General features: G+C 46.9%; 1 protein-coding gene across 1 annotated transcript in view; it reads left to right on the top strand.

Moving 5' to 3' along the window:
* Positions 1-23,801, top strand: part of LOC109894473 (kinesin-like protein KIF26A) — a 130,392-nt gene that overhangs the window by 61,942 nt on the left and 44,649 nt on the right. The window contains exons 2-4 of the mRNA XM_031828479.1: positions 11,477-11,596; positions 13,146-13,622; positions 20,063-20,187. Of these exons, the coding sequence (XP_031684339.1) occupies positions 11,477-11,596; positions 13,146-13,622; positions 20,063-20,187 (722 nt within the window). The remainder of the gene's footprint in view (positions 1-11,476; positions 11,597-13,145; positions 13,623-20,062; positions 20,188-23,801) is intronic.

The following is a 23,801-nucleotide window of genomic DNA, read 5'->3' as shown; positions in this document are numbered from 1 at the left end:
TCATCAGCTAACCTTTAGCTAGGACAACTCCTGCCAGTCTGTACAGCGTGTTTCAACCTAGAGCTTATCGGACTCCTTTTTCTCCATATCACTGGATTCCTACCGCAAGCTCTGAACTTCTTCACCTGGATCATCGCAGCTAGCTAGCTGCTATTCGATTGGCTTCTCCTGGCTAACGTCCCTGTCCCGAAGCAAGCACCAATCAGCCTGGAGCTAGCCTATGCCTGGCCCATCTCCCAGATAGCTGAAGAGGTCCATCAGCCACTCCTTGGGCTACAATACCTATTTTTCCAATTGGCCTGGACCCTTTTAATTGCCGATATGGAGCCCCACCGATCGCGACTGGACTACCGACGTAATCCGCCCGAGGGTTTTCTTTCAACAGGCTCCTTCGTCACGACGTCCCCTGAATGCCCATCTGCTAGTCTGCTAGCCTGCTAGCTGCGGCCCGCTAGCTGTCTAGAGCATACCGGACTGTTAGATGAAGTGGTCCATCAGTCAATTTCTTTGGCTACTATACCTATTTTGCCACCAATTGGCCTGGACCCTTTAACTACACGGACCCCTGCTGATCCATCGTGACTGGTCTGCCGAAGTAATCGCACGAGGGGCTACAACAGACTTCTTCCGTCGCAATGTCCCTCTAAGGCCATTCTGCTAGCCTGCTAGCCCCGGCCTGCTAGCTGTCTGAATTGTTGTGTCTCCATTCAGCTACTCATTGGACCCTATGATCACTCAGCTATGCATGCCTTTCTCTAATGTCAATATGCCTTGCTGTTTTGGTTAGTGATTATTGTCTTATTTCACTGTAGAGCCTCCAGCCCTGCTCAATATGCCTCAGCTAACCCTCTTGTCCCACCTCCCACAGGCGACCTCACCTGGTTTAATTGATGTCTCTAGAGACAATACCGCTCTCATTGTCGCTCAATGTCTAGGTTTACCTCAACTGCATTCACATCCTACCATGCCTTTGTCTGTACATTATGCATTGAATCTAATCTACCGCTCGAAGAAACCTGCTCCTTTTACTCTCTGTCCCGAACATACTAGACGACCAGTTTTTATAGCCCTTGGCCGTACCCTTATCCTACTCCTCCTCTGCTCCTCTGGTGATGTAGAGGTTAATCCAGGCCCTGCAGTGCCTACCTCCACTCCCATTCCCCAGGCCCTCTCATTTGTTGACTTCTGTAACCGTAAATGCCTTGGCTTGATGCATGTTAACACTGCTTCGAAAGCCAAGTTAACAAACAGATCACCGACCATTTCGAATCCCACCATATCTTCTACGCTATGCAATCTGGTTTCCGAGCTGGTCACGGGTGCACTTCAGCCACGCTCAAGGTCCTAAACAATATCATAACCTCCATCGATAAGAGACAATATTGTGAAGCTGTATTCATCAACCTGGCCAAGGCTTTCGACTCTGTCAATAACCACATTCTTATCGGCAACCTCAACAGCCTTGGCTTCTCAAATGAAAGCCTCGCCTGGTTCACCAACTACTTCTAAGACAGAGTTCAGTGTGTCAAATCGGAGGGCCTGTTGTCCAGACCTCTGGCAATCTCTATGGGGGTGCCACAGGGTTCAATTCTCGGGCTGACTCTTTTCTCTGTATACATCAATGATGTCACTCTTGCTGCTGGTGATTATTTGATCCACCTCTACGCAGACGACACCATTCTGTATTCTTCTGGCCCTTCTTGGGACACTGTGTTAAGTAACCTCCAGATGAGCTTCAATGCCATACAACTCTCCTTCCGTGGCCTCCAACTGCTCTTAAATGCAAGTAAAACTAAATGCATGCTCTTCAACCGATCACTGCCCACACGTCCAGCATCACTACTCTGGATGGTTCTGACTTAGAATATGTGGACAACTACAAATAGCTAGGTGTCTGGTTAGACTGTAAACTCTCCTTCCAGACTCACATTAAGCATCTCCAATCCAAAATTAAATCTAGAATTGGATTCCGATTTCACAACAAAGCATCCTTCACTCATTGCTTCCAAACATACCCTCGTAAAATTGACCATCCTGCCGATCCTTGACTTTGGCGATGTCATTTACAAAATAGCCTCCAACACTCTACTCAGCAAATTGGATGCAGTCTATCACAGTGTCATCCGTTTTGTTACCAAAGCCCCACCCACGGGTGGGTGCTGCGGTCCAGCAGGTATACTTCACTGGTCGCCCCCAAAGCCAATTCCTACTTTGGCCGCCTTTCCTTCCAGTTCTCTGCTGCCAATGACTGGAACGAATTGCAAAATCACTGAAGCTGGAGACCCATATCTCCCTCACTAACTTTAACCTCTCTGCGAGTAAGGCTAGTTTCCTGAATTTCCGCCTGTCTGACGTGCCCAAAGTAAACTGCCTGTTACTCAGGCTCAGAAGCTAAGATATGTATATAATTGGTAGAATTGGATATAAAACACTCTTATGTTTCTAAAACTGTTAAAGTAATGTATAACAGAACTGATATAGCAGAAACCCGAGGAAATAATAAAAAATAAAAAAACTGAGGAAAAAAACAATTGGAGCTCCGAATGACTTCTTCAATTGAAAGATCTAATTTCCGCCTCCCAGATTGCAGTCCCTATGGATTCCAGTAGATGTTAACAGTCTTTATACAAGGTTTTAGGCTTGTTTTGGTTCCTTTTTTTGCGCCCGTGAACGTGGGCACGCTCTTCATTCTTTTCCTTTGCTATTGAACATAGTAATCTCCGTCTGAAATATGATCATGTATTTAGATATTAGACAACCTGAGGATTGATCAAAAACATTGTTTGACTCATTTGGACGAACTTTGCTTGTAACTTTTTGGAATCCTTTGTGTGCATATTGAAGGACTGGATTATTGAATTCAATGGCGCCAACTAAACACAGTTTTTGGGATATAAAGACGGACTTTATCGAACAAAACAACCATTCATTGTGAAGCTGGGACCCTTGGGATTGCAAACAGATCTTCGAAGTAAGTGATTTATTTTATCGTTATTTGTTATTTCGTGACCCCTGGCTGGTTTGGAAAATATGCTAATATGAGGCGCTGTCCTCAGACAATCGCATGCTATGCTTCGCCGTAAAGCCTTTTTGAAATCTGATTACCAAGATTCTAAGCTAAAGAATCATGGATGACACTTGTATTTTCATGAATGTTTAATATTACAATTTTGTATTTTGAATTTGGCGCGCTCCGATTTTACCGGGATCTCCGCAATAATTGAGCACCAGCTGTCAGAGCAGCTCACAGATCACTGCACATGTACATAGCCCATCTGTAAATAGCCCATCCAACTCCCTCATCCCCATACTGTTATTTATATATTTTTTCTCCTTTGCACCCCAGTATATCTACTTGCACATCTATCACTCCAGTGTTTAATTGCTAAATCATAATTATTTCGCCACTATGGCCTATTTTTTGCCTTACCTCCCTTATCTTACCTCATTTGCACATACTGTATATATACTTTTTCTCTATTGTGTTGTTGTCTGTATGTTTGTTTATTCCATGTGTAACTCTGTGTTGTTGTTTGTGTCGCACTGCTTTCCTTTATCTTGGCCAGGTCGCAGTTGTAAATGAGAACTTGTTCTCAACTGGCCTACCTGGTTAAATAAAGGTGACATTTTTATTTTATTTTAATTGCACAGCAGGCAGGAACTAATAGCTTGACATATTAGTCTTCATTTTAATAACTGTCAGTGCTTCCATTTGCCTTGATGTTTAGGCTTGATGTTGGAAAAATGTCAAAACAGCCATAAATTGTTTATGTAGACCCATCCTGCTAAATTATGTTTCTTCCAGACACAGTATGACAGGTAGAATCGATTCTGAGTACTAAGTCAGTAGACTCGATTGTATAGGCCTTGAGTCAGTGGGTCTTTTGCGTATTAGGTTCCCAAAACACCCCAGTCAATAGGTTGCACTGCACGATGACCTACCCCTCCAATGCAGAGTGCAGAAGCGCCTCGAGAAAGTTCAGCGCAAGCGTTTGCTGCAGTCTTCTCGTGCTCACAACAACATCAAAGTACATGAGGGATAAATCAACTCAAAAAGTCCCCCCGCTGTCATCTGAAAAGCACAGGTAAATGAATGTTTGCATAGCGCTAATTAAGCAATATACCATGGCTAAGGGTTGTCCTTACGCACGACGCAACGCGGAGTGCCTGTATACAGCCATTAGCCGTGGTATATTGGCCATATACCCCAAACCCCCAAGGTGCCTTATTGATATTATAAACTGGTTACCAACACAATTAGAACAGTAAAAGAACACCTCTGCCTGCCTGGAGGGGGTTCTACTAAGCTATATGGAATGTTTTAAGAAGGTCATGCCAAGGATCATTTAGCTATTTGATTTTGAATTTTAGGAATGACAATTTTTGGGCCTTACTGCTATTAGCCCATACAAATGCATTGAATAACAGATTCACTACATTGAACAACAGATAGTCCCCCAAAAAATTGAGAGGAGGTTTGTTCTGAAATGTCTGTCCTATATCGGGGAGATATAAGAACGATCAGGAAACATATTTTGAGAATTGAACCCCTTTATTTTTGGCACCATACAGTCTCCATATATACTATACTTCTATTCCTTTTTCAACTGGTACCGGGGGACCTTCAGACGAGTCTTGTGAGGCCTGTGCGCATCCTAGAGCAAAACATGTACGTGTTCATGAGTCTCACCTTTCCACAGAGGGGTCATATTAGTGTGTAGCCCAAACTGTTCAGACACTACAGACAGAAGTTCGCAGATCAGCTGTACCGACTTCAGACGCTTTTGGGGGTCGTAGAGCAAAACGTTTGTAGGCCAAACCATTCGACACTACAGGTGATTTTGTGAGAAGACAAATTTTCGGGGCAATGGGGTCCAGATATCATCATGAATCGTGAAAATAGGGCAGTCAAGAGTACTGTAGCGATGTTAATAAGCTACTTCAACTGAGAACTTAGTTATTTTGTTTAGTCAGGTGTGAATTAAGTACTTCAGTGGTGGATATTCTATCTCTGGAATTATGTTCTTATTTTGTCATGCAGACAAATAACACAATTCCAATGCTGTTGCTAATACAGAGTTTATGCTTGGGAAAGTGTTCCGTGTGCTACACACAGACAGGCAGGCAGCAGTGAGCATCTATTTGATGTGGTTTGATGACCCTTTGTGTGGCACAGGAGACGTTTCCACAGAGGTAAACCGCATGTTAGTGTGAGATCCTGACTCATTGTCTTCTCTAGCTCCACAGCACAGGACCTGGGTGGTTAAACTTAATGATCTGTTGTCCTCTGCTTCCACTGGTGGTTCAGCATTAACTGCTCCTGAAGTCAAATTAGATCTACGGGTCTGCTGAGGCTGTCCAGCCCACTGCTGCTCTACGGGATGGCTGAGGGGTGAGAGAGTTGAGGGCATGAAGGGGAGGGATTACCGCTAGATGTGGTCCTTTTACCCTGGGAATGTAATCTGTCTTAATGGCCTGTGGTCACCCAGGACAGGCCTGCAGCTGTGCTCGTTTTTCTCTGGCCTGGCTGTCAGGGAGAGCCCAGGCTACCTGTGGGAAAGTAGGCCTGTTGGCAGCTCTCGTCCTCACTGTGGGATCTGTCTGTAGGCTCCTGTGGTTTATTGGGGCCTAGTTCCATTGAAACACACTGGGACAGTACTACTGACAGTGCCAAAGGTGTCAGAAAAAAAGTCAACAGATACGGCTCAGACTTTCTTAAGCTGTCCTTACGAAGAAATAAGAGAAGGGAGAGTGGAGGATTTCCAGTTTTTAAAAGGCGTTAGATGAAGCAGCTGTGTTGTTGTGTGGTCCTGTTGGTTTTATACGCCGTTATAGGAAGTATGAAAAACTCTGCCGTATTCTATTGTGTTAACAGCAAAAATACTGTTGGGAATGGACTCTAGTGTGGAAAGACAGCACTGTGTTGACCTACTGAGTCATCGGGGGAAAGTTTCCCTGTACAATAGTGTAGGAAAAAACTGGAAGAAAGAAGGAAGGAATAGGAGATTGCACAATTTAATCTTATGAAGTCAACTTTTGGGTGTGCTGTGGCTGTACTGCCTCTTGCTTCCTTTAACTGAATGGCCACCACAACACAGAGACCTGCTCTGTGGTGAAGGTCACTGCTCCCCATCTGACAGGTGCTCCGCAACTCAATGGAATATAAAATATCATTTCCAAGAGTGTTCTACTTTTAATGGAGCGTGTCTGAAAGTCTTTAGTCTGACAAGGGGCCTCATGCATATGAAATCGCTATGACCGCTTCCTTATTTAAGTAAGTCATGGTTCGGCTTTCTGTATCCGGTCGGCCGATCTATGGCTGAATTTCATCAGACGGCAAACGTAGGTGCCACAGGCACTTCTTTTCCATTGTATGCTGGCCTATTTTCCATAATAAGGCCACAGCATCTGACTTAATTCGTCCCCAGAGTTTAATAAAGATCCTCGTCGACAGGCAGTAAACCAACACAATGACCCACAAGCCGCCAGGCAAGGGGCACAACCCGAACCTGCCTCCCTCTCTCTCTATCCATGTCCTTACTCATGCTCACTCTCTTTCTCTTTCACGTGCTTGTGCTCTGAAGCCTAGTAGTCTTCCACTTGTACCCAACAATGGTTGAAGATGCTCAGGCCTTCATGTCCCTCTCAATGGATGGAACACTTGTATTGTGTTGATGCAGCTCTCAAACTGGACTATTTTTTACACTCACTTGCACCTGTCAACAATAGATCACATGGATAATAAAATAAACGCATCAGGCCTCAATACATGCATAGTACAGTATGTCACGTCTCATGTATTCCACATTATGAATTACACAACTTCCTTGGGTCATCGGTTTGTGATAAAAATATCTTGCAACTTGCCTATACAATCCAATTTTGTTATCTGTACATCGGAATCAGATATCACTTAGGAAACAGAAATTGGAAACTGCTTCCTACAGACATTTTTGAGGTGTGCATTTCGGAGAGTTTTGACAGGCTGCAGTTCAGGCTGAAATCCTTTAAGGAATCTTAAAACAACAGACAGACAGAGAGTCAAGGTCATGCCTATTTTTGATTTACGGCCTGCTTTCCTCATACCTGATGTGGAGATAATATGTGATTATCTGCCCTTCAGACTCTCCACCTCAAAGATGGGCTAGCATCATCATCTCCACTATCATAACCATCATCATCACCATCAGCATCACCATGATCCACTTCCTACCCCTGACCTCTAGCTCACTCTTCCCCAGAGCATAATGCTCACAGACAGACAGCTTTACAAGGGAAACTCACTCGCTAACCTCCAGAACCTCCAGAATAGCAGGTGGGCTGAGCTTTGTGGCTGGTTTTATTGCCACTCCTAAATCAACACCTAACAATACATGGAGGGAGGAAGGTATAGGATGTATGGGAGAGAGAGAAGGAAAGAGGAATTGATTTATTACATATAGTCATGCCCTGAGGTGGGATAGGGTTGGCTTGGTGGGAGGGTGAGGGGTGTGGAGCCGAAGAAACCAGGGTGGGTTACTCTGATTATGACTACTCACAACCAAATACGTTTTCTAGACTGAAGCGTGTCCGTGGTGATATGTTATCCCCGCTCTCTCTCTCTCTCTCTCTGATTTCTCCCCTGATTTGTCACAGACCTGGTGTGTTCAGAAACATCCCTCTGTTAAACGGGTTGAAATAGAATGCCTTCACATTAGATCCCTCATACGTATCAGTGTCTTTCTCCAAAGCTCAATGGTGTTTACATTTTAAGCCTCTTTACATAAATGCATGTTCATGTGAATTTTCTCCTAAATCCTCCTAAGAGGATAATTGTAGCTAACATATCCTGCATTAGCCAACATAACCCCACCCAACACTATGATAAGAGCTGTAGGAGGATCTACAGAAGGAGCTAGTTATCCCAACTATCCCAGCTTTACATACTAGCTATGCATTGCCAATAGTGTCACTATCATGTAATTAATCATTTATCAGAGTATATCACTAAGTATATAGTATTAAACCCATTTTATCCCATGAAAATCCATATTGGAAGAGGACCAGCACAGTCGTGTCCTGCCCAGGGCCAATCTGAGCAGCTGCCTCTCCTTGGGCAGGCCTATGTGCTGTGTGGTCCTCTCTCTAGATAATCTGCTTGGTGATCTATCTCTCTCATCATGAGGGCTGGATCAGTACTGTAGGTAGATCAGTGAGATATCGGGACTCCTTACACTGTTTAGAGACTCAGGGACGAAATTATGATGATGATGTTCCCTGCCCTTGCTTGGCTGTTAGTTAGAAAGAGCTGGGCCGGGACAATACCAGTATCAAATCAAATTTATTTATATAGCCCTTCGTACATCAGCTGATATCTCAAAGTGCTGTATAGAAACCCAGCCTAAAATCACAAACAGCAAGCAATGCAGGTGTAGAAGCACGGTGGCTAGGAAAAACTCCCTAGAAAGGCCAAAACCTAGGGAGAAACCTAGAGAGAAACCAGGCTATGAGGGGTGGACAGTCCTCTTCTGGCTGTGCCGGGTGGAGATTATAACAGAACATGGCCAAGATGTTCAAATGTTCATAAATGACCAGCATGGTCAAATAATAATAATCACAGTAGTTGTCGAGGGTGCAGCAAGTCAGCACCTCAGGAGTAAATGTCAGTTGGCTTTTCATAGCCGATCATTAAGAGTATCTCTACCACTCTCTGATTTTCAGAGTTGAAAACAGCAAGTCTGGGACAGGTAGTACGTCCGGTGAACAGGTCAGGATTCCATAGCCGCAGGCAGAACAGTTGAAACTGGAGCAGCAGCATGGCCAGGTGGACTGGGGACAGCAAGGAGTCATCAGGCCAGGTAGTCCTGAGGCATGGTCCTAAGGCTCAGGTCCTCCGAGAGAAAGAGAGAATTAGAGAGAGCATACTTAAATTCACACAGGACACCGGATAAGTCAGGAGAAGTACTCCAGATATAACAAACTGACCCTAGCCCCCCGACACATAAACTACCTCAGCATAAATACTGGAGGCTGAGACAGGAGGGGTCAGGAGACACTGTGGCCCCATCCGATGATACCCCCGGACAGGGCCAAACAGGAAGGATATAACCCCACCCACTTTGCCAAAGCACAGCCCCCACACCACTAGAGGGATATCTTCAACCACCAACTTACCATCCTGAGATGGTAAGTATCGCAATACTCGTTAGTATCGTGACAAGTAAACAAAACATGAAGCAGATTTCACTTTAGGAAAACAGCCCTAAATCTTAGACACACCTGTAGAATTGTCAAACGTTTTCCTGCCGACAGTACATTGCACCCCTTAACAGTGTTGGCAGTCAATCTCTTTTGTGTTCACACAGCAAAGACCTTGGAAGTCGTCAGCCACTCAGCCTAGTTAAAATACTCCAAACCAGAACGTGTATGTAGCGTTGTTTAGTAATGCATATCCATGCGTATTGCTTATAGTCCAGATTCCAAGCTATGTGCGCAAATGTTGCCATTTTTAGAAAGCCCTTGTTGATACTAATCAGATGGTCACAGCTAGAAAACTACCTAGCAAGATGATTATCCCATACTGCCAGTGCCAGCCAATAGCCAAATGTTTAGCTAGCTAACATTAGCATATCCTCTAGCTAGCACAACATAGCGAGCTAGCTAGGAACACTGCACTAATTTGGCAGCTAATACAGCCAGCTGTTTCATTGGAACTAGCTAATCCATTGTGATTGAATTATAATGTCAATACTAGCTAAAGTGGTTAGCTAGCTTGGAGGAAGTATTTAGGGTTGTGTGCGTTGCATATGTACAATTAGCTAGTTACCATCCCATAGCCTACATTGCATATGAAGTGTGACTGGCTCATCTGTGGATTTACGTAGAAAATGCCCTCTATTAAAAAAAGAAAATGGGTTGGCTCTCCCCTGCTCTCTGATTGGCTCAAAGTGAAGTTGTTGGCCACTGAGGAACATTGCGATTCTACAAATAGAAACGGCAGGTTTGTCGCTATCGGGTCAGCACGCAGCAGGTACCGCTTTTGACTTAGCAAGAGAAGGAACGGCCTCCCACTGTGATAAGTACCGTCAGTCTATCGGCTGTGAGATTCTCAGTGTGTTTCATGCTTAATGTAAGAAGCATCCAGAGTAACATGTATGTATTTTCTAAGCTATAGGACACAATATTTGACATACAGCAGGTTTTTAAAAAGGGTTTGGTCTGCTTTGTGTTTTCATTTTTGCCATGGAAAAAACGTTGTGATACTGGTATCGTCCCGGCCCTTATAAAAGGATGTGAAGTGCAATATACACATAAGGATAGAGAAACTGGTCAGTTTGTATTCTCTCTGTAATGATACCCATTTATACTGTAGTTATAAGGATAGGGGCTCTAAGATAGAGGTCACCTAAAAGTCTCTGTATTGAGTTGCCTTCAGAGGGAGGAGATTTAAAGGCTACGGGTTGTGTCTCTATGGAGACTGTTATATTGGACCTGCTGTATTAAGTGGCACTGCATTAAAAGCAGTGGATTGTTGTTTGGCCAGGCCGTCTCACTCCTCCTGATCACCACAGAGGTTCACTGGGACAGAGGCCTCATAAACAATATGTATCTGTGGGCTTCTGTCTTAGAGCTCCACTCCAATGGGTGGGAGGTTACCGAGCCTTTATACCCCTTCAGAGACTGGGACTGTGTTTGTGAGTTTGTGTTTGAGTGTGTGTTTGTGTGTGTGTGTGTGTGTGTGTGAACGCATCTGTGTGTGGGTGTGGGCGTTTATGTCTATATACACAGAGTATTTGAGAGTGTAACTACCAATTGGATATCATGAAATTGGGGAGAAAAAGGGGTCAACAACAACAACATAATAATAATTTAAAAAATTATTATTATAATAATTTAAAAAAAGGGGTGTTAGAACTTCACTTGCATGATGAGGAAAAGCAACGATGACGTGACTTGTAATCACATAGTGAAAGGCTGGGTGATGTGAGTGATCGTCAGAGACAGCCTCTAGCTGTCAGGAGGAGATTCTTTTTTCACGCTGGGCGTCTTATCGTATGTTTTCATACTGACTATCATAATATGTAAATAGCACGCTCTGAGCTCCTAGGATCGGCTCAGCTGTTATTTTATTTTGTGGTTCCCTCTCTAAACCCCCACAACTCCCTTCCCACCCAACTGCGAGGGACACTCCAGGAAGTCTTTTAACAGGCAGAGGGAAAGGACAAACCTCCACTGGTTTCCTTCTCTAATTTGATGCAGTGCAAAACCCTTATTCAGGTTCTGTGTCCTTAAGCAGCCTTGGAGAAAGTTGGAGAAGAGTCTGGCTGAGTTGGTGTTCCAAAGGAATGCACAGACTTTGATTTGTTGGAGTCTCTCCCACTAATCCCTCAAACTCCCTTTTTGTTACCTCTTCTGATTTGCCCCTGTTGTTTGACTTGGGTCCAAGGCCCAGGCAGGCACATCCACCAGCAACATAATCTGCTGTCTCTGGTTGCAGGCAGAGCAGCTCCAGGCAGAGCAGCTCCAGGCAGAGCAGCTCCAGGCAGAGCAGCTCCAGGCAGAGCAGCTCCAGGCAGAGCAGCTCCAGGCAGAGCAGCTCCAGGCAGAGCAGCTGCAGGCAGGCAGGCAGGCAGGCAGGCAGGCAGGCAGGCAGGCAGGCAGGCAGGCAGGCAGGCAGGCAGGCAGGCAGGCAGGCAGGCAGGCAGGCAGGCAGGCAGGCAGGCAGGCAGGCAGGCAGGCAGGCAGGCAGGCAGGCAGGCAGGCAGGCAGGCAGGCAGGCAGGCAGGCAGGCAGGCAGGCAGGCAGGCAGGCAGGCAGGCAGGCAGGCAGGCAGGCAGGCAGGCAGGCAGGCAGGCAGGCAGGCAGGCAGGCAGGCAGGCAGGCAGGCAGGCAGGCAGGCAGGCAGGCAGGCAGGCAGGCAGGCAGGCAGGCAGGCAGGCAGGCAGGCAGGCAGGCAGGCAGGCAGGCAGGCAGGCAGGCAGGCAGGCAGGCAGGCAGGCAGGCAGGCAGGCAGGCAGGCAGGCAGGCAGGCAGGCAGGCAGGCAGGCAGGCAGGCAGGCAGGCAGGCAGGCAGGCAGGCAGGCAGGCAGGCAGGCAGGCAGGCAGGCAGGCAGGCAGGCAGGCAGGCAGGCAGGCAGGCAGGCAGGCAGGCAGGCAGGCAGGCAGGCAGGCAGGCAGGCAGGCAGGCAGGCAGGCAGGCAGGCAGGCAGGCAGGCAGGCAGGCAGGCAGGCAGGCAGGCAGGCAGGCAGGCAGGCAGGCAGGCAGGCAGGCAGGCAGGGCAGGCAGGCAGGCAGGCAGGCAGGCAGGCAGGCAGGCAGGCAGGCAGGCAGGCAGGCAGGCAGGCAGGCAGGCAGGCAGGCAGGCAGGCAGGCAGGCAGGCAGGCAGGCAGGCAGGCAGGCAGGCAGGCAGGCAGGCAGGCAGGCAGGCAGGCAGGCAGGCAGGCAGGCAGGCAGGCAGGCAGGCAGGCAGGCAGGCAGGCAGGCAGGCAGGCAGGCAGGCAGGCAGGCAGGCAGGCAGGCAGGCAGGCAGGCAGGCAGGCAGGCAGGCAGGCAGGCAGGCAGGCAGGCAGGCAGGCAGGCAGGCAGGCAGGCAGGCAGGCAGGCAGGCAGGCAGGCAGGCAGGCAGGCAGGCAGGCAGGCAGGCAGGCAGGCAGGCAGGCAGGCAGGCAGGCAGGCAGGCAGGCAGGCAGGCAGGCAGGCAGGCAGGCAGGCAGGCAGGCAGGCAGGCAGGCAGGCAGGCAGGCAGGCAGGCAGGCAGGCAGGCAGGCAGGCAGGCAGGCAGGCAGGCAGGCAGGCAGGCAGGCAGGCAGGCAGGCAGGCAGGCAGGCAGGCAGGCAGGCAGGCAGGCAGGCAGGCAGGCAGGCAGGCAGGCAGGCAGGCAGGCAGGCAGGCAGGCAGGCAGGCAGGCAGCAGGCAGGCAGGCAGGCAGGCAGGCAGGCAGGCAGGCAGGCAGGCAGGCAGGCAGGCAGGCAGGCAGGCAGGCCTAGGATCACAAAGGGCAGCCTCCGGGAGGGACCACACCAATAGCCACTGTCTGACACACCTGGAAAATATTAATAACATCAAGGAAACCTTCCAATCACACTGATATGGAGATATGATGTAGTCTACCATGTTTTTTTCTGAATGGGACCATGTTAAGTCTCTCTCTTTATTTCCTCTACAGGATCCTGGCTACGCAGCCTTCCTATTCGACCAGCTCCAAGTGCCTGGGAGCCATGAGGGCTGCTGTCAGGTGTGTTCTACGCCTCTCCACCAGCTGAGGCAGGAGGCCCTGCAGACAGTAGGCGCCTCGCACGCGGCCCTGACCCTGAGCCATGACATGCCTGCTCTGCCCTCCACCACCCTCTCTGGGCAACCTCATAAACTGACACTCTCCTCCTCCAATGCCCAAGTGAGGCAGCCTTCCAAAGCCCATGCCCAAGCCCACACCATTCTGCCCCTGAGGGAGAGTTGGCACAGGGGGCAGGACTGTCCGCAGGGCTCCTCTGTCTCTGCTGGGCCCAAGACCAGTGTCCAGGTGACGGTGGGGGGAGGGCAGCTGACTGGGACCCTGGGATCGGTCACTATCCAGGCCCAGCAGTACCTTGAGGGCATGTGGAGCATCTCCAGAGTCAACAACTTCCTCCCTCAGCCCAGCCCAGTATGTATTCAGACCTTCAAAACTCATCATTATCACTATTGATACAGATACACTATGTCAAAGCACATCTAGGAATATTTTGTATAGACAGCTTGTTACTCTTGTCAATGTTGTTTTCAAAGTTATTTGTGAACCTTGGCTTGAGAACTTTGAGTGAACAAAGTCTGACAATGGAATGATTACATCTCAGACCTTTAGAGAAATGAGAAGAACCTCACTCAGACCCTGGGCCTCAGAACTCTGCAGGAGAGGTGACCTCTCATTCCTCAGGAGTCATGGCTCCTGGGTGGTACTGGCTAATTGGGGAGACCAAGACTAATGTACTGAACCAATGACCACCTTACAATCTTGCTGTAAATCTCAGGCATACTAAAGTATATTGCTCCATACAGACATATTCCTGTAAAGCGTCTGTGTGTAGCTGGTGAGATGAGTCAGGCGCAGGACAGCAGATATGAGTAATGAAAGCAATTTTACTCAAATATATCACAATACACGTCGTATAAATACAAGGCCACAAATACGGGCCGCAATACAATAAACAATTGCTCACAAACAAACATGGGGGAACAGAGGGTTAAATAATGAACAAGTAATTGGGGGATTGAAACCAGATGTGTAAGACAAAGACAAAACAAATGGAAAATGAAAAGTGGATCGGCGATGGCCAGAAGGCCGGTGACGTCGACCGCCGAACGCCGCCTGAACAAGGAGATGGACAGACTTCAGCGGAAGTCATGACATTTCCCCATGTCTTGTAATATACTTTATTCCAGGGTTATCATTATGGGATGTTGTCCTTTTTATTGAAGAGTTTTCTTCCTGCAGCGAGAGAGAGAGGGACATCTGGACCAAGCCTCTAACCTGTCTCTTATACATTGCTGTGACATTCTACACTAGGGAGTCTGAGAGCACTGAGCAAAAAGCAGTCGTCAATTGCTAATATTTTTTACTTCTGTCATTTTTATGTTCTCAATCAGAAGCTGTTTGTGGCTCCTCCATTTTATTTCTGTTTTCGGTGCTTCTACTTAATATGGCATTGAAAATCGCTGTCTCGAAAATTGCACTCAATTACGGCATCCGTCAGTGTTATTCCTCATTCTGGACACTGAAGATTACAAACAGGGTTTTCTCTTTAACTGTCAACAAGTGCTTTTAGTGGCAGTTTATGTGAGGCTTCCAGAATCATTTAACAGCATGTGTGCAATCTAGGGCAAATCAAAAATCTTGCATATAGGGAGAGAGACTGACTTGTGTCTAAAAGCAATTAGAGCCGATGGGAACTAGGATGAAGCTTTGCACAATTTTAATTTTATCTTTATTTAACCATATATATATATTTTAACTAGGCAAGTCAGTTAAGAACAAATTCTTATTTTCAATGACGGCCTAGGAACAGTGGGTTAACTGCCTGTTCAGGGGCAGAACGACAGATTTGTACCTTGTCAGCTCGGGGGTTTGAACTTGCAACCTTCCGGTTACTAGTCCAACGCTCTAACCACTAGGCTACCCTGCCGCACGGCTGGGCCTCCTCAGAGACACATGTTCCTTCAGGATACCACGATACAAACAGCAGAAAGTCCATTTCTTTCATTAAAACAAGATCTCTCAGAATGACAAAAACTCGCACAGGCCATAGATGATATGGAGCTGCGCTGTGCCCTAAAGGCAAGTGCTTTAATTCACAATTCCCCACTTGAATACTTTGTGGGACGAGTGTTGAGCTCTGTAGTGCAGACAAAGAAAGTCAGATAGGTGCCACCTGTTTGACAGAAATCTTACAGAGTGTCTTATTCCGAGGGCTTTACGGCTCAGACACACCAATAGCGTTTGTACTTAGCACCCGTGAACGCAATTTGTGAACCGTGTGCTCACCGATTTTACAAATAATATTGCGTGTTCGGCAGACGAACGCTAGATTCATTTTCGGTGTGATGTGTGCCAGCCTTAAGGCTCTATCTAGTCTACCAGCACACAGCCCATTATAGGACACCATGAAACTTTCACACAGTGAAAAGGCTCTGGCTTGGAATTAAATGTGTGTTCATTTACACTACAGTTAACAGCTGGGGCAATGGGCTCACTGAGAGACTGAGTCATATGTGGGTTAAATGGAGGAAACAACACATCCGTCCTCTGGAAGGTCTGCTAGAGAACTCCAGTCTCCCAAAAACCTGATGAAGCAAAATCAAAGCATCTGTTGTTGAATTCCCCCCTCGGTTGATCATTTAACACCTATGAGTTCTAACCTCTGATGTCGGATTTAGTTAGATTAACAACTCCGTCATTCTAAGCCGTGCAAACAACAGTGTGAGTAGTGAATACTGAACTTAACAGTGGACACTATAAAATGACTAATTGATTGACACAAATCTGTGATTTGCCCTCTGCTCCACAATCAAATGCACGCTAATCTGCTAAAACCGAGTGCTCTTGACCCTGGGGGTTTAGAGTGTGTTGTTGGCCGCTAGTGGCCCTGTGTGACCTCTCACACGTCTGGTACCCACTGGACGCCCAATGGACCATCTGGGCTGCTGTCTGCCACAGTACAGCTGGGCCTGCATGGCCCCCGGCCACACAGGGAGAGAGAGAGTGAATGATGGCGGAGAGCGAGAGAGAGAGAGAAGGATAGAGGGAGAGAGAGAGAAGGATAGAGGAGGGAAAGAGTGAGTGAAGGATAGAGGAGGGAGAGAGTGAGTGAAGGATAGAGGACGGAGAGAGTGAGTGAAGGATAGAGGGAAAGAGTGAGTGAAGGATAAAGGAGGGAGAGAGTGAGTGAAGGATAGAGGATGGAGAGAGTGAGTGAAGGATAGAGGGAAAGAGTGAGTGAAGGATAGAGGAGGGAGAGAGTGAGTGAAGGATAGAGGAGGGAGAGAGAGAATGGATAGAGGAGGGAATGAGAGCGTGGAGGATAGAGGAGGGAGAGAGTGAGTAAAGGATAGAGGAGAGAGTGAAGGATAGAGGAGGGAGAGAGTGAGTGAAGCATAGAGGAGGGAGAGCGAGAGTAAAGGATAGAGGAGAGCGATAGAGAGAGTGAAGGATAGAGGAGGAATGAAAGAGTGAGGGATAGAGGAGAGAGAGAGAGAGTGAAGGATAGAGGAGGGAGAGAGTGAAGCATAGAGGAGGAATGAGAGAGTGAGGGATAGAGGAGAGAGAGAAAGAGAGTGAAGGATAGAGGGAGAGAGAGAGTGAAGGATAGAGGAGGGAGAGAGTGAGTGAAGCATAGAGGAGAGAGAGAGAGCGTGAAGGATAGAGGAGAGAGAGAGAGCGTGAAGGATAGAGGAGGGAGAGAGTGAAGCATAGAGGAGGAATGAGAGAGTGAAGGATAGAGGAGAGAGAGAGCGTGAAGCATAGAGGAGGGAGAGAGAGAGTGAGTGAAGCATAGAGGAGGGAGAGAGAGAGCATGAAGGATAGAGCAGGGAGAGAGAGAGCGTGAAGGATAGAGGAGGGAGAGAGAGTGAGTGAAGCATAGAGGAGGCACATTTCTATTTGAACTCTTTTCTGATGAGTCCATCCTATACTGTTCAGTCAAAAAACATTTTCTAGGGCAACATTTAAGGAGAATCAAGAAAGAAATTGATTTATTGTTGTGCATCCCAGTGATCCATCTACTGTATACACTCCTCCTCCACCATTTGTAGTTGTTGCTGAAGCCATTGGATCAGGACGGGCCCAGATTAGCAGGGTTTATTTCACCTCAGCAATAATGGCCTGTGGGACAGTGGGATCAGAGGTCACCGGGGATCCCTACTAGGCTCCGGCTCTGAGAAGCGAATGCTCTTTAGAATGCTGATGGGAAGGGAGTCACTGAGTCCAGCTGGCCCGAGACAGTCTGTATTGAAATCATGCTGCCTCTTCTTCTCCCCCTCATTGCTGGGAAACAGGAGCTATCGGCTGTGCGGGGTGCCATTGGGTTGGGCGTTGAAGGGTGGTAGGTCCCCTCATTACTGACACTCAGTGTAAATGGCACTGGACACATGGCACCACTGTCAGTGCCTAATTACCTGACCAGGGCCCTTAACCAGGGACAGCAGTGGCCTTACTGGCCTACCGCCTTGTAGAGGAGGTTACTTGAAGATCTTAAGTCCTGAGTCTCTCTCCTGACAGGCATTATGATGTGTTTTTCAAAATCATATGGGTGTCTGTGTGTGTTACAGTGAGCTGTTTATTCTGGTTACACCCCACAACATCCCTCCGCCACCCTCATACTCTAGCCTCAATGGGCTCCTCAAACCTGCTTCCATTTTTATTCTAAAACCTGACACCAGAATTGGCTTAATCTATGACAGGGTTGTGGATGAGCTGTCCAGATAGGCATCCTGCCTAAGTGTTTGAGGTATTTCAGTCTTTCTGGATGATGTGACATGGGTACACCTCTCTGGTATGGGTTGAGTTCCTGTTCTGTCACGGACACCTGACCTGCTGTCGTGAGTCTTTCCACTCCGCCAGGTGCGTGTGAAGAATCTACGCTCGGCTCATTTCAGTTTGCACCTCATCTCTCCATCACGCACTTCACAAATCATAACCCTGACATGTACAAGAGGCCCTCGCTGTCTCACAACCCACCAACCACAATGTTGGACTTTCAACAGCCAAAATGCCTAAATAAGCATGTTCAATGATTAGACTTATTTCCATGGATATCCGGAACAACACAACACAGGTGTCTGGCATCTAAACAAAATAAGTCAATGTGATTATTAATAAGCAGAAGTGGCAAGCTGGTTATGGCTCTCTGAGGTACAGTCAATGAGCAATTCCCTTGGGATTCAAAACAACCACATTTGATTGTGGTGATCATGACAAGCTTATAGTGTCAGTGCTTGTGCTGAGATATAACCCTACTGCCGGAGGTGCCTGTGTTCCTGTGAATGTCTGAATGTATGCCCCTGCATACTGATGTATAGCACTCGCATGTCAGCTATGTCGTATAACTAGATCAGATGTCAGCCTCCGTTGATAGATGGCGCACGCCGGTAGAACACTTTATACAAATATTGTAAATTATGTTATTTTACTTACCAAACATGAAACTAGGGCAACCATTGAGTAAGTACATTTACAGAGGGACTGGATAGCGTTGACAAATATATACTGTGAAACCTCATGCCGTGTTTGACTCCAGGTTGCTGGTTACCCAGTGTGGAGGTGTCACCAGGATAAATGTAAATGAAAACTAGAGGCTTAATTCGACCATTTGTTTTGGGCTGACCCACAAAACTGGTTCTTGTCAAGTTTCATTGATCACTGTACAGTTGGATATACTCGTGGTTAGGGTGAGGATTAACCCTGTGTTGTCATGGTGCACCTGGTAGGAACAGGGATGTGTATTATGGGCTGCCTGGGTGATCAGTGGACCAACTCTCTGGCCCCCTTCCCCCAGACTAGCACTCCGAGAGCAGTCTGGGACCTGCCTCATCACCCCTAGTCATTACCACCCCTGGGGCCTGGGGCCAGGCTGAGGCAGCTTCCTTCTGCTCCTGACTCATACCCCAGCTGGCAGGCAGCGCTGCAGACAGGCTATGCTCTGTTACCCCTCTACATCTGCACCTTAAGCATACCTTCACAGAGCAGTAGTCATCATGGGCCTATCAGAGAAAAGGCTTGCGTCTACTATGGTATTCCACTGCTTATGGTTTGTGTGTAGATATGGAGATGTCTTTTGTTGTTGGATGGTAAATATTTATTTTCCTGTTTAAATCAAGCTGTGCGTTACAAAGCTGCTCACACATGCCAAATTAGCTGCTGATGTATGTATATGGCCAATGATTTAACAGCTAAACTGTAATTAGATGTTGGCTATCACTTAATTATCATTCACACCGTGCATCCTCCTTAGTGTTGCCAGAATTAAGCAGTCCAGTCCAGTCTAGTCTAGTCCAGTCTAGGACAGTCCAGTGTAGTCCAGTCCAGTGTAGTCCAGTACAGTCCAGTATAGTCCAGTCCAGTCTAGTCCAGTCCAGTCTAGGACAGTCCAGGGTAGTCCAGTCCAGTCCAGTCTAGGACAGTCCAGTCTAGTCCAGTCCAGTCTAGTCCAGTCCAGTCCAGTCTAGTACAGTCCAGTCTAGTACAGTCCAGTCTAGTCCAGTCTAGGACAGTCCAGTCCAGCGCCCTTGCCATCCTGTGGGGAGTTAGTTGTTGCTGAGGTGAATAACTGACACCCGTTTACTGGGATTGCCAGAGCAGCTGTCTGCCCATCTGTGGCGGAGGAGAGGAGAGAGGGAGTAAATGGGCTGGAAGAGAGGTGTTGGGGTCCAGCAGTGGTGGTTAACTCTTGAGGCACACTCATTGCTAACTCTCTGTGTCTCTCTCTGTCGGTCTCTCTGTCTGTCTCTCTCTGTCTGTCTCTTTGCAGGCACAGGGTCTGATGGGGGACGTAGAGAGGGATGTTCCTGTCCCTGCTTCGGAGGCCCCTGTCCACAGCTCCAACTGTAGTCTGACCCCCAGCCGACAGAGGAGCTCCGTCCAGCTGGGACAGTGTGACGTCACCCCCCCCTGCCCCTGGCCACACCTCCACAACCACCTCCACTCAGAGTGCATCCGCTGCAGCCTCCTTCTTCATCAGGTAACCCCACAGTACACAAAACCCGCCTTTCACTCAAATCACACCTGAAGAGAGTCTGACACAGGGCTGAGAGTGATGATGATTATGGTCTGTTGTGCTGTATCATGTTGGCTTTAAGGCGTGTTTGGTTGGTTGCCTCTGTAAGGCGTGCTTCTGTGGAAGGGATCTGTGTGGTGACTTGTCTTCACACAATGAGGTCATGGTTCATTATTGCGCTAGAGTCTAGCGTGATGTGGTCCTATTCCATGAAGATGTTGTCCTTGCCATGCTTGAATTATGGCATGATTTTAGGCTGTGCTGGAACAGTGTGTGGAATATGTAGTGAGTGTACATTTATCAAGGCACCAGTGCCTATGAATGGATAATGTCTCACAAAAGGACTTAAGGTTCAAGCAGTTTGTTCTTCTTTGATGTACAGCTGTGGTTTCTTTGTTTGGCTCTATTTCAAGTCAGTCAGTTTAGCCTCTCGTGCAGTTTAGCCTCTCGTGCAGTTTAGCCTCTCGTGCAGTTTAGCCTCTCGTGCAGTTTAGCCTCTCGTGCAGTTTAGCCTCTCGTGCAGTTTAGCTTGTATTCAGTCTTGCTATTGTCTAAATTCCCAATGAGGTGTCTACTGCTCCGTGTATGTAGTCAGCCTCAGCAGACACTCAGTGCTCCATTTGGCTGTGGCAACACTAATGCTCTGGGTGATATGTATGCCTCCACTGGGAGTACAGACAGCTCTCCAATGGCTTCTCTAATGCAGAAGGATGTCATTGGTAGATTCTCAGGCAGGTTGGTCAGTGTGTACATTCACCGTCCCTGTACAGCCTCAACTCCCCAAGGAGCTGTGTGCCCTAATGAAAGTTAGCCTGAGGGAAACTGGGGGAAGCTGGTAAGGATGATGCATAGGGCTGTTAGCGTGTTGCACCCTGGGAGGCAGAGGACACAGGCGAGGGGGACGTTGTGAAGTGTGACAGTATGGCTCAGCTTTCTCTCCAAATGCTCCAAATGAGCTCCTCTTGTCAACTTTAGCGGGGTCAGAGTATAGGACTGGGACTGTGGGGCCTCTCCTTTGGCAGGGAGGATATTCCAAATGCTCTTCTAAATGTGTCACTTCCTGTACATGTCACTTCCTGTGAGCGAGGCGGTGGGTCAAACGTGAACAACGGCGAGCTGTGACCTAGGTATGGACAGGGTTAGTTTCAGAAGGTGATTTATTATTTCTACTGTTTTCTTTGGACAAGGGCTCAAAAAGCGAAGGCTGAACAGCCATGTTGTGTGTGTCTCTCAGAGGGAAACAGAGGGAAAAGAAGGGAGAGGGACTTGTTTTCCCCCTCATTTGCGTCCTGGTGGGATAGGAGGGGAGGTGGTGTAAGCGTTGAAGGGTTCCTCTTTTCATTTCATCCCAGAGATACTTCCCTGCCAAGAATGTGCGTTGTTTTGCTTGGCGAGGAGATGTATGGTGATAACAGGGCTCAGTCAGCTTTAAACAGCATCACATTCCACAGGTACAAATACAGATACAGGAGAGGACGGTGGACGGCTAGGTGGTGAGGATGCACTGGGCTGGACTGGAAGAACACCCACTTCCTTAGTTACTGCAACTGTTGCCTCCACAAGCACCTCCACTGCTTCCATTATTAGAATGTAATCATCATCATCATCATCTTTATCTTTACTCTAACAATGTACAAATCTGAAGACCAAATGAGTCTAATCACGTTTTGAGGCTGATTGAAAAGTAATTTGTAATTAATATTCCTTTTTGTGGCTTCCAAAGATAAAATGAGTTAAATCCATGTGAATGTGCTCAGAGAGCAGGATATTTGAACTGAATAACCAGTGTCTGCTTCCCTCTGGAGTGTAGCTCCACAGACATTCAGGAAAGCTGTTCAACTCACAGATTATATTTTTGTTAGAATGCAATTATGGAGATTCTGAGAAGAAAGAGAAGAACGAGAGAGAGGGAAAGAGAAAGAAAGAAAACTGGTTCCTCTCAGTGATTGCCTCTGGTGCAGATAAATAAATAAAAATCAAGCATTTGAAATTATTTTAAACTTGTCTGTTCCATTGAAAAAAACATTTTATTACAAATGTTAATTTGATAACCCATAAACTCCAACTACCATTACTCTTCTTGTCAACCGCTGGGAAAATATTCCCACAGAGCATTATCTCATGTGGCTCCCCTACTCTCTGCCCAGGTAAAATGGTTTAGGTTGAGTCCCCTCTCCATAATGGGAAAGGTAAAGGGGGATACCTAGTCAGTTGTACTGAATGCCTTCAACTGAAATGTGTCTTCCACATTTAACCCAACCCCTCTGAATGTCTCTAGTCATTATGTAGACAGGAAATGTGCCTCAGTATGAATTGAACAATTGAAGCTGAACTATTGCTACCGTTTCATTACTAGTTGCTGATTCCTCATCAAACCTCTTCTCCTAAGCTTTCACTTTTTCCTTTTTTGTTCATAAATCAGTTATTTTCTACAGACACATGAAGAATGGGTCTTATAGCGCCAGTAAAAATAAAATGTTCACATTACCGTAGAGGTAATGTTCAATGAAAGGAATGCTTTGGTCAAAGCTAATAAAGATGTGTCACATACAGTTAGGGCTGGGGGATTTGGCCAAAATATTATGTCACGGTATTTAAAGAAAATAAATTGGACGGTATGACTGTATTTTTAGTTTTTGAATAAAAAAAGTTCTACATTTGTTTTATGAGTAATGAGTGATTCTAGGGTGGCAACACATACATTCTAGGTGATATCAATGAATCTGTAACGATGTGCACTGAGAGTCGGGAAGCAAGGTCAGAGAGGGAGTGTTTTAATAAATAACCGCAAAACAAGAAACACGAACAACACACAGACTTGACACCGGAACAGAAACAATAATGCCTGGGGAAGGAACCAAAGGGAGTGACATATATAAGGAAGGTAATCAGGGAGGTGATGGAGTCCAGGTGAGTCTGATGATGCGCAGGTGTGCATAATGATGGTGACAGGTGTGTGCCATAACTAGCAGCCTGGTGACCTAGAGGCCGGAGGTTGTTTTTTTGTTGAGCTTCAACTCAAACGTTATAAGAGTTATCCAATGTGTTGGATAAGTAAACTTTTATTTTTTCCCTCACTTTGATGGAGTAGTAGTGTGTCTCAGCTGGACCCTGAGGGAGTGCCCTCTGGGAAGACTGATTGGCCAGGCCTTGCTCCGAGCCGCCACCCCCCAATCCCCAATGTTGTAGCTGAGTGCACACATTTGGCTGGACTCATTTCATGGCCAGATAGCATTTCAACTTCATTTATGGAATAAGAGTTTATATGCAGTTTCACGCCCGGTTTGAGGTGGATGTCTGCTTTACCTTTTCTAATTTGTTGATTGTTTTATACTGTTCAATTCAACTTCAACCAAAACATATTTCAGCACTTTTATCATTTCTACATTTCCTTCACTCAGTTGCAGTGGTTGAACCCAATTGTCATACTTGAGTAAAATTAAAGATACTTTAATAGAAAATGATGAAAGTGAATCACCCAGTAAAATACTACTTGAGAAAAAGTCTAAACATGTTTTGTTTTAAATATACTTAAGTATCAAAAGTATATGTAATTGATAAAATGTACTTAAGTATCA

This window comes from Oncorhynchus kisutch, linkage group LG7 (genome assembly GCF_002021735.2).
Source record: "Oncorhynchus kisutch isolate 150728-3 linkage group LG7, Okis_V2, whole genome shotgun sequence".
Classification (NCBI taxonomy): Eukaryota; Metazoa; Chordata; class Actinopteri; order Salmoniformes; family Salmonidae; genus Oncorhynchus; species Oncorhynchus kisutch.
This window is presented reverse-complemented; position numbering and strand designations above follow the sequence as displayed.